At 39.6% G+C, this 10,715-nt stretch overlaps 1 protein-coding gene across 1 annotated transcript; it reads right to left on the minus strand.

The window, feature by feature from the left end:
* Positions 1 to 5,134: 5,134 nt before the first annotated feature.
* LOC132791805 (microtubule-associated protein Jupiter-like) lies at positions 5,135 to 5,794 on the minus strand. The gene is made up of 3 exons (XM_060800884.1): positions 5,646 to 5,794; positions 5,459 to 5,590; positions 5,135 to 5,390 (listed from the first exon to the last, which is right to left on the minus strand). Exons 1-3 carry the CDS (start codon positions 5,650 to 5,652, stop codon positions 5,284 to 5,286), a joined length of 246 nt encoding a protein of 81 aa, XP_060656867.1. The 5' UTR covers positions 5,653 to 5,794; the 3' UTR covers positions 5,135 to 5,283.
* Between the last annotated feature and the right edge of the window lie 4,921 nt (positions 5,795 to 10,715).

Here is a 10,715-nt window from a genome sequence, read left to right on the forward strand (position 1 = left end):
AAAGTTGGAGTCAGTTTCAGTTTGTGTTTTTTCAGATTGGAAACCATAGCCTTCGGATTCTAGTTCAAAGTGAGTGCTGGAATATTCACTATCCATCTCATAATCAGCTTCAGCAGTGCTAGTGTCAGTAACAGAATTAAAATTACAATCGGAATCATTATTATCAGACTCGGCTTCCGAATTTTCGTCGGTGTCCTACACATCACTTTTCATCAAAAGTCTCGCCTTGAACTCTAGCATAATATGAATTGTGTTCTTCAACTCTTGCATGAATTCTTCCAGTAAACATTTATTATTCAAACTCCATAACAAATCATTCTGATAACAAAAACCAAGAATCTATTACACTTAAAATCAGAAAAGTGATGGAGAGCTTGGTTAGCCCTTTCGGGACTACTGGGACAATACGTCCCAAAATTTTTCATTGCATACTGGGACAATGCGTACCAACATTTTTCATTGCATCGTATTTTCTATAATTTTAATGCTAGAGCACTTGTGAAATATCCCAAACACAGTTTTATGTGTCTATTTCATAATGTAAACAAAAAAGTAACGGTGAATATCTTCGGATTGGGATTATATGTCCCAGGATAAAAGGATGAATTCAGGATTTCCAAGTATGCAGTACATAATTATTTTTAGTCATCTTTCAGAATCTGAAAAAGGATTTTCTCTAACTATCTTGGTTTTCGAAATAAAACCCCGTCCCGAAAGGGTTAGACATAGAAGTGGAAAACTATCGATGTGATACTATCGATGTTTGAGCTCTTTTGAATCGCCAACGATAGTGATCGCTCTCCATTTCTAGCAATACAATATTGATCGATAAGATGCTTACGATATTGGCAATGAAGTATCGTTAGTTCTCCAAACCAAATTCAATAAACTATTGAATTAAGAGCAACGTAGAAATAAACTTTTACTTACGATATCTCTAACTTATTAATAAAAGAGGTTTAGTTTTTTTTAAATAAATATATCATATGTTATTATAACATAATAAACATGAAAAATAATAAATGTAATCCTCCTAATAAGCTCTAAATATTTTTAAAATTAACTTAAACGTACGATCTACAAAGTAAAGCATTTTAAAATCTCTTTTGCAGTAATTAATGAAAATTGTTATCCTTAATTATTATATTTTAATATATTTCGTTAATAAATTCCTCTTGAAGCTCTACTATTGAGAACGCTATATGGCGGCAGTCTGACTAGAAGAATGTAGTTTATTGCAACAGATCAATGACTAAAGAATGGAACTACAGACACTGCTATCGATAGAGCAGCCGATGGTCTCGAAAACTCTATTTAACAACACAACAGAGAAAAAGTTGTCAAAAAGTAAAGAATTTGTACGCCAGAGAAGTTTTCTCTCTCGTAGGATCTCCGACTATTGAGAATGGTTTTAAGTATCACACCCCACCTGCTGACAGTTGAACTTAAAGCCACTCGGCCAACCAATTGTATGTTTAATACATCATTGGCCATTATGTCAGTGGACAGATTTTCCATAATGAGTATTTCATTGGATGGCTACTGTGCCACTCGATAGCGATGCTCCAACCAAAGGGCAGACAACGTGCTGGGTTGGGGGCGGGGGAGGGACAAAAGGGTTTCCCGTTAACTTGCGGTTTTGTGCGAATTCAAAGCCCGCCGCTGGCAACTCGCCACATTTCCTGCTTCGAGTCGTGTGTGAAATATTAAAATTCAATTAAAATGGCGTTAATCCCGACAGCCAGCAGGCAGCATCAGGAGGAGGCAATAATGCTGCCAACGTCTGTCATAATTGTCAACTCTTTGGACATCCATCCATGTCACATGCAGCGCTCCGCACTTGGCATAATGATGCTCATCAGGCCGGAGCCTGCCTCCTGGCTCCTGGCTCCTGACTGTTGCCTGTTGGCTGCTGCTGGTTCAATGGCGACTGCTGATTTATAAAAGAAAAAAAAATTCGCATTGCAAATTGCACTTCAGACATCCATTTATGATCAATGGCCAGCCAGTCCGGCCGGTCAACGATAATGGTTAATTAATAAATATATCTCTCGCCGGGCTTTCAGCTTCAACTGCAGTCCACTCCAGTTCTCTTTGACCCAATCGTATAAACTGCACTACAACTTTGGTCTAGCCTGCTTCTATACGAATCCAATTCCCATAAAGGGCTGACTTTAAGTCTTTAATTTAAAAGGCAATTGCATACGAAATTACGTGAGCTAAGGCAAATACTACTCTACACTTTATTGTCTGCCAGTCAATCGCAAGTAGCTCTGAGATGTCTGTTTGATTAGGCGTGCTGGCAGCCAAATAAATACCAATAAACAGACGGCAGACACACACACACACAGAGAGAGTCAACTCTTCACAGCTTCAAGGTGTCAACTGTACACGTACTCACAACACTCACAACTGACACTCACTCCCACACACTATTCACACACACACTCTCTCTCTCTCTCTCTCGACTCATGCCACAATAAGGCCACTTGAGCCATCGAAGGGCGGCTGCTTGAGTCAATATTTGATGGCGAGCCAAAAGTTTCACTGGCAACTTTTTCCAACCGAGTCTCAAGACTTTTTTCGCTCGCTGTCTAGGCGGGGCGTTACTTTCCTGTTGCCTTTGAAGTTATCATTCTCTCCTCCGGTAAGAAAACTGCAGCATCGACTTCTTTTTAGTTGTTGTTAAATTTTTAAATTTTACTATTCGCTAGTCAAAAAGGTGGAGAGTGATATTGGCTTTTGGCTGGCTGGTGTACCTGGGCATGCTCGTGGAACGCCTCATTGATTGCCCATTTAGAACCGCAAAATTTAATTTATCTGCCATCAGTTGATGTTCTTGCGGTTTACCAATACACACCACTGCCACGCACTGTCCTCCCAAAAAGGACCCACCTCGGTTCTTGTTGTCCCTTTTGTTTGGCGTTTGCTTGGGGACCCATGTCAAAAATTGTTCAGCAGACGCTCAGGCGCTTGCTTTTCTGATAACATTTGCTGCCGTTTTGTGTGTGTACTCATGTGTGATTGTCTATCTATGTGAGTGTGTGTGTGCGAGTGCCAGTGTGTGTGTCTGTATGTGTTTGTGGTGTTTAAGATATCATCTGTCTCTGACGCGTCCCAGTCTCAGTCCCAGTCCCAGTCCCAGTCCCAGTCCCAAATGCCCCAAGCCCCCCACAAACCCTAACCCCAAACTGCAAACCTTGCTACCCAGCTTCAACTCTGCTGCTCGACCGACGGGCACTTCCGTTCTTTCTTAGCTGGAGAGCTGGCTTTGGCTGCCATTGCCACCTGCCGTTTGACACCTAAATTCGCTCATTGTTGGCAGCCTTGGCGCTACTTTTATGAACTTGTAGCTGACTGCGACTTGGAACGGTAATCGCATTGACAACGATAGAGAGAGAGAGAGAGAGAGAGAGAGAGTGAGAGCAGCGAGAAAGATATCTTCCTACTCCACCTCCGTGATGTTCTTGGGGGAATTGAAAGACTACACACTTGTACATGCGATTACTTCTACATATTGACAAGTGAGTCCCCCTTGCCCCGCTTGTGCTGCGAAACATGCACTCAAATTTCAGCACTTCATTCAATTCGCAATTCGTTTCAACAATTGAAATGCGATTAGCGCCAAGGTGTGCGCCAGAGGATTAGATTCCCGACTCTCCCTCGCTTTCTCTGCATTCGCAGCTGAAGGGAAATTTGCCCTAGAGCTGAGTTTTTTGGGATGCGGGTCTCAGTTGTTCGGGCGTTCGCTGCTATGGCAAGCATTTTTGATTTATGTGAAATTGAGTTAAATTCGCTTAACTCACACATCCCGTCATACATCCACATCCACATCCACCCAACCCAATGAAGCCCCATCCCCATCCCCAACTTGCGTTCTAATCAAGGCTATTCACTGGCCATAAATCAAATTAAATGGCTGTCACATATCGCCAGTTTTGGGCGCCACCAGTTCCACACAGCTTCGTTACTTGGCCAAACTGTTGTTATTTTGGCTCGCTGTCAGCTGAGCATAATTAAAAGCCCGAGCCACGAAGCGCGGGGGCATTGGATCCGCTATGGATTACAGACTTGCAAAGAGATTGTAAAGTATAAACTGGAATTAGAGCGGAACAGCTCTCGAAAAAACGCCCCGCAATCAGAAGCTCTTTTATTTCGTTACACCAGTTCCTTAAATTTGTTATCTTTTTTTAAAAAGCTGCTGGAAAGATTTTTGGAAAAATTGATTAGAAATATATTTTGCTAGAACGAAGAACTTCATTCTTATTAAATTAATAACCCCATAAAGAACAAGTAAGAAAGTTACAGTCGAGTGTGCTCGACTGTGAGATACCAGCTACCCATTTTTAATAAAGGCAATATATTGCGGTATCATTTTCAAAATATACCGAAAATACTAAAAAATACTAAAAATATACCAAATGGTATGTTTGGTATATCGATATAGTACCGCATTCAAAATATACCATAGACAGCACAATATACCAGACTGTCGGCCAAGGCAACTAAGTGCCCTAGTAAGTAGGCGTGTTTGCCCATACAAAAGTATTTCTTTAATAACTAGACATTTTTTTATCTGATCGCAACCAAATTTTCAGGAATCATAACTACTATAGTATTTATTATCTATACCAAAATTCTCAACTCTAGCTTTCAAATTACGCTTGTTATTCGATTTTTTTTGATTTTCGGGGGCGGAAGTAGTAGTAGTAGTAGTATAGCTCTATCTCTTATAGTCTGATATCCAGTGTTTCACACGGACAGACGGACATGGCTAGATCGTCTCGGCTGTTGACGCTGATCAAAAATATTTATACTTTATAGGGACGGAGTTGCCTCCTTTTACCTGTTACATACATTTCCTGCCGGCACAAAGTTATAATACCCTTCTACCCTATGGGTAGCGGGTATAAACAGGGTCTTCAAATGATAAGCATTTTCATCACATCAAATTGATTTATTTTTAGATTTTCCAATTATTTATATATTAGCACCACTTTTTTTTGTATATTTGTTTCTAGAATTTTTTTAAATGCTTTGGTTGTCCCCTAATGTAATACATTGCGATTTTCCTTTTCAGGGGGTAAAATAAGAATGGCTATTTGGAATTTATCCTTTAAAGTAAGAAAACCAATTTGCTTAGGCTCATAACTTTAATGAGCGGCAGCAACATGTTTAACTATCAATTACTTTAAATGCAAACTAATAATTTTAACACGTGTTGGAAAAGCCTAGTCTACGAATTAGCAAAAAATAATGGATAGTGCTAAATCCAATAACTCTCTACGGACGGTTCTCTGTGAATGTTGCTTGACGCCGATGAACCTTGCGCAAATCTTCAACGTCAGTGTGTCCTGGTCTATAGCCTTCCCCCGTCACAGGATTGCCCACTGAAAATCGGCATTAATTATACAAATAACACAAATTATGTATAAATTATTATTTGTTAAATATTCACCTCTAGTCTTGGGTATCTTGGGCTTCAGCCCACCGACACCATCGCCATTGAGCCCAGTTCCAGTTATCGGATTGCGTGAATACATAATATTGTCCGATTCCTTCTCTACATACAATGTGTTAGGATTTGATTCTAGAAAAATAAACGAATTTTAAAGCTTCCAAATTCGAGCAATAAAAATACTCACGGCTCATTTTCTTCGCTTAGTTCGTTGAAATAAAAACAGAATGTTAAAATATTGTTAAAATATTTCTTTATTGAATTTTGTGACAATTAAAATGAGCCTAGATATTGGTCGAATATAAAACTCGGACTAGATGAAAATTGTGATTTGATTTCCCTTAAGTCTGAGGGTTGATTGAGTTAGTTTGCAGCGGCGACTAATTTCCAATTTGAAAGTTGTTTAGGAAAAGTGTCAAGAAAGTCGCAGATGAGTTGAATGAGTTGATAATTAGGCAACAAATTTAGGGATTTGTATAGAAGAAAGTTTTATTACAATATGGTAAGGTATTGAAGAAATATTTGAATATTGTATAATATTATTTTTTAATCAACTAAAGATATTATGTTATTTTTTGTAAATCTGTAATTGTCATAGACAATAAATTAAATCATCTATGAATAATCGAATGAATGAATTCAGCCTGAGTATTTTTGTCAAATACGAACCATATTAATCTCATCAAATTACCTTTGGATTGCCATTACCATCATTTAGCTTTGTCTATTGTTATTACCATATCAAAGCGACAACATGACGTATACGCAATCTCTGCTCCAGTTGATTAGCTGCCACACAATGTGGCCCACAGCGATAAGCAGCTGTTGTTGTTTGTTTTTTTTTTTTTTTTGAGTTAACTCTCATGCTGCACAGTTGCACTTCCTCTCGGTTTGCCGATCCCATCAAGAGTAGCTAATTTACTGCAATTCTCATTCCCCTTTGGCATTAGAAATCCTTTTGACTTCAAAGAAGAACTGTTGCTTGAAGTGCGTGCTCCGAGCACAGTCCACAGTCGCAGCTCCCCCAGCTCCTGGAGCGTTGCCAAACACTTCACGTGGTAGGCAGCTTTGGTAGGCTCGCCTTTGACACTGTCAAACGTGCTCCGGCCTCGGCTTCAGATGGCCAGCTTCAGTTCCCAGCTTGAACTGCATCCTAACTCACCCTAGTTCCACTTTCCAGTAGCTTCTCCCCGAGCGCGTCAAGTGCATTTGTTTTTTGGCTTTTGTTTTAATTGGCTTGCACAGCAGCTTGGCGGAGTCCTGCTCCTTCTACTTTTGATCCTTCTGCTGTTCTGGACCCATTGCCTGGCTGCTTTGGCAAACTACATGCCCCACACGTCCCCCCAAAACTCTTTTGCCACCCACTTCGCTCATTAAACATTTACTCGCAACGCTTTGTCGGCGTGAACTTTGATGTTGACTTTGCCAGCGCATCGTCCAGGACTCGCTACAGGACCAACAAACACACAGAGAGTGATAGAGAGAGAGAGAGAGAGAGGGAGAGAGAGTTCCACTTGGTTCCTCTTCTCCTTTCATGTGCAACAGAGATAACCACTTGAGATTGCATCACTCGTTGCCTTTCGCCTTTGCCTCGCTTCCCAAGCTCATATCTCGCTGCTCCCGGCTCTTGTTTTGTCTTGTAAAAAATGCATTTTCGCCACAATCTGTGGCGCTTGCTGCAAGGTGCGTGTATGCGCCACTTGTCTTTGACAGTGTGTGCTGTACTTGTGTGCGTATGTGAGGAGGTTGCAAGTTGCACCTACAGTAGTAGCAGCAGCTGCAGCAACGTTCTTGCCTGCTACATGCATTTTTCACAAAAATTAACATGCGATTTGTGCAACAATTTTTTTTACAGTTCTGCCAAAGTTGTCATTTTTTAGTGCCACTTTTAGCTATTTTTAAGCTAGAATTCTATGATTTACCTCCGAATTTATATAAATAACTTTTTGGGCTCGCATAAAACAATAAAGATTAAATTTGTTTCAAAACTTTACACAAATTTATAAAATTTAAATATTAAATAAAAATTAAATATATTTATATATATTGAATATGTAATAAATAAACATTAACTATATATTAATTTGTGTGGGTACTTTTACTATTATGTTATCAAATGATGCCAAATAAATTTAAAATAATAGATAGATTCCAGCAATCCAAATGGGCAATAAAAGCGAAATAGTGTGGTATTAATTTTTAAATATGCCAAATTAATATACAAAAAAACTACTAAAATATACCATAATCTATTTTCGATAAACTGATAAAGTACTATATTTAAAATATTGCTATTGAGTCACAGCAAAGTTAGTCAATGTAAAAATGATTAATTGTATTGGATTTTTGTTTTAATGGTTATGATTATTATGTACCAATCAAGTTAGATCTTTAAAATCAACACGCAAAATAATATGTAAAATAAAGTAAAAATAAGTAAAATAATAAAAATAAATGTATATCGAAAATTTGATTGTTCTTCTTAGAAGCTATAGCTATCCGATATTTTTACTAATATATAAGGCAATCAATTTCATACCAATAACTGTATCACGATAGCTTCTAGACCCAACATGGAAACTTGATTGTAGGCAAACAAACGGACTCAAGCATTAGTTAAGTTTTAACGACTCTGTTGCCAACTATAGTTAAGAGTTATCTTTCTGTTATCCGAGCAGCTTTTCGTTGATTGCAAGCCAATTAATGCTGCAACTGTAGTCGAGTTGCAACATAGCTCTCAGCACTCTCCCCGGCTCTAAAGTGCAGTGCTCCTCGAATACCAAAAACAATCAAAATTAAAACGCACATGTCATAAATCAAAGGCTTTTTCCCAGGATCTAGCAACTAAACAATGCAATAGACTTTCATCTCTCTCTCTTCCTCTCTCTGCCAAGTCGAGTTGAGTTTGGCATTGTCATGTTGTCTGTGGTCCTGTGGAAAGCGGCAATTCACTTAGGACCCACACCAGCAACTCCAACTCCAGCTCCAGCTCCTGCTCCAGCTCCAACTTCACTTGGCATCGTTTACCCAGCCATTCAGAATGCGACTACCTGTATTTATGGGTTTCCACTGGGCTTTTATCTGTGGCAACAGCAACGACGGCAGCAATGGCAACGGTAGTTACATTCCATTCATAAATATTTTTCATTCACTTACTCTTCCTCACTCCCACTCCCACTTTTTCCCTCTCTCTCTCTCTCTATCGCTCTCGCTCTTTAGCTTTTTGCCTTTTGCGGCAGATGCCTTCAGCTGAATCTGAAGTTGAGCCGAGTTGTTGAGCGTTTGATGCCATTTGTTATTGTTGTTGCTGTTGTTGTTGCATTTGCATTTTAAGCGCTCGCCTCAACTGGGAACTGGGAACTTGAATCTTGCAGTTTGGAGCTCTATGAAGCGCCATTGTTTGCATATGTTCGCCGACTGCATCCCTTTGATCTTTTGCCAAGTGAAAGCGATTGCGGCTCCTAGCCAACTTCCAAGTCCCTAACCAACCGCTGGAGGTTCCTCATCTCATCTCCTTTTTCTTTTTTTTTGTGTGTATGTTTCTCTTGCGCCTGCTGCCAAAGTTAATTGCAAGGCCTCAAATCGCAGCTCTAATTAAAAAAATATTGTATACACTGCGTTTTTTTTTTTGCATGTCTATATTTTTTTTTGCCAGATTTTCGCAATTAAAATAGGAAAAAAGTTGAGAGCTGCCGCAATGTCAGCTCTTCTAATTAGTGTGGCTTTTGGCCAAGAAACTGAAGGACACACTCTCCAATTCGTGTGTGTCAAAAGCGGCAGCAGCAGTTACTGTACAGATATATACCAAAATATACTATGTAGTATATGCTCGAGTAGACGCATTTTAATCCATGTTCAAAATCAGCAGCATGACAATTTTCAACGTGCAATAGAAAATGGGCAGATTTTCGTGTTGACAGCGGCTTTTCGCTCGCAATTTAGGCGAATTTAAATGCTTAATGCTAATGTGACATTAATGACATGCATGCCGAAATGATAACAACAACGTATGTGTCTGAGTGGGCTTATTAAATCATTTATGCAGGTCTTATAAATTTTCATTAAAGTTTAATAAATTTCGGGAGCAGAAGCAGAAGCAGCAGCAGCTGCTAAACAGCCGACTCCTGACTCCTGACTCTAGAACTGTTGCTGCTGCTGCTCGCTGCTCTCCCCTGTTGAAGTTTGAGTCCTGTTGCAGCCTGTTGTCAGTCAGTGATTATGTAAATATTTCAACACAAATTAAAATCAAAATTAAAATTACAAAAAGCTGCCGCCAGCCTTGCCCACAGGCAACACATGTTCCAGCAGCTCCTTGTGGTTCTGTTCTGTGCCATCTCTCACTCTCCATCCCCCCTTTCCGAGTAGCATCTCCCAGCAGTTCTCGTTGTATCTTTTGGTGTCCCGGTGCCTAACACTTTGCCGCATCGTTGGCTGCTTAGAAGGTGGAGAGCAGCGGCAAGCGTTGAGCGAGCAACTTTTCCAAGCCCGCCTCTTCCCATGTGTGTCTTATGGGAAATTTAAATAAAATCAGCAGGCAATTTATTTGCATTAACATGTTGTCTCTGTGTTGCTCTCTCTCTCTTTCTCTATCTCCCTCTCGTTCGCTATGTGTGTGTCTGTGTGTGGCGTATGTTGCTGTATGCAAATTTCCGCGCCTGCTGTCAGCCATTTGCCGTTGTCGCTTCGTCATTTTGTCGTCTTGTCGTTGGTCGCTTCATTGAATTTTGCCATGCAATAAAATCAAATTGTTCAAAAGCTGCGATGGCAACAACAATAAGATCAACAGCAACAGCAACAACAACATCCGCAACATGAATGCAAGCCAACCGCGCCCATTTCCATTGCGTCGCCCACATTTGGCCATTTTCTGATTTATTGCGTCGCTGCGTAGCTTTTTATTTTGCTGCCAGCCCAAAAGTATGCTACACTTTTTTCGATTCACATTTCCCCACTATAAATCAAAAGCAACAACAATTTGTAACTACCATGCACAGTGTTGTAGTTGTAGTTGTAGTTGTTGCTCTGTGGCACTCTTTCTGCCAGCCGCTGTGTTTAATCATTAACGTTTTTTTCGGCCTGTCATTTTTATTGTTATTAATTAATCAGTGGAAATTGTTAAAAGTCGCATGGGAAAAAAGCACATGAAAATTATACAAATTAGCCAAAGTATGCGCATTTTTAACACACTGCCAAATTAGCTTTTAAAAATAATTGTTGGAAATAAATGTAAGTTTATTAAATAAAAAACGTAAATGTA

Source organism: Drosophila nasuta, chromosome 3, assembly GCF_023558535.2.
Source record: "Drosophila nasuta strain 15112-1781.00 chromosome 3, ASM2355853v1, whole genome shotgun sequence".
In the NCBI taxonomy this organism is placed as follows: domain Eukaryota; kingdom Metazoa; phylum Arthropoda; class Insecta; order Diptera; family Drosophilidae; genus Drosophila; species Drosophila nasuta.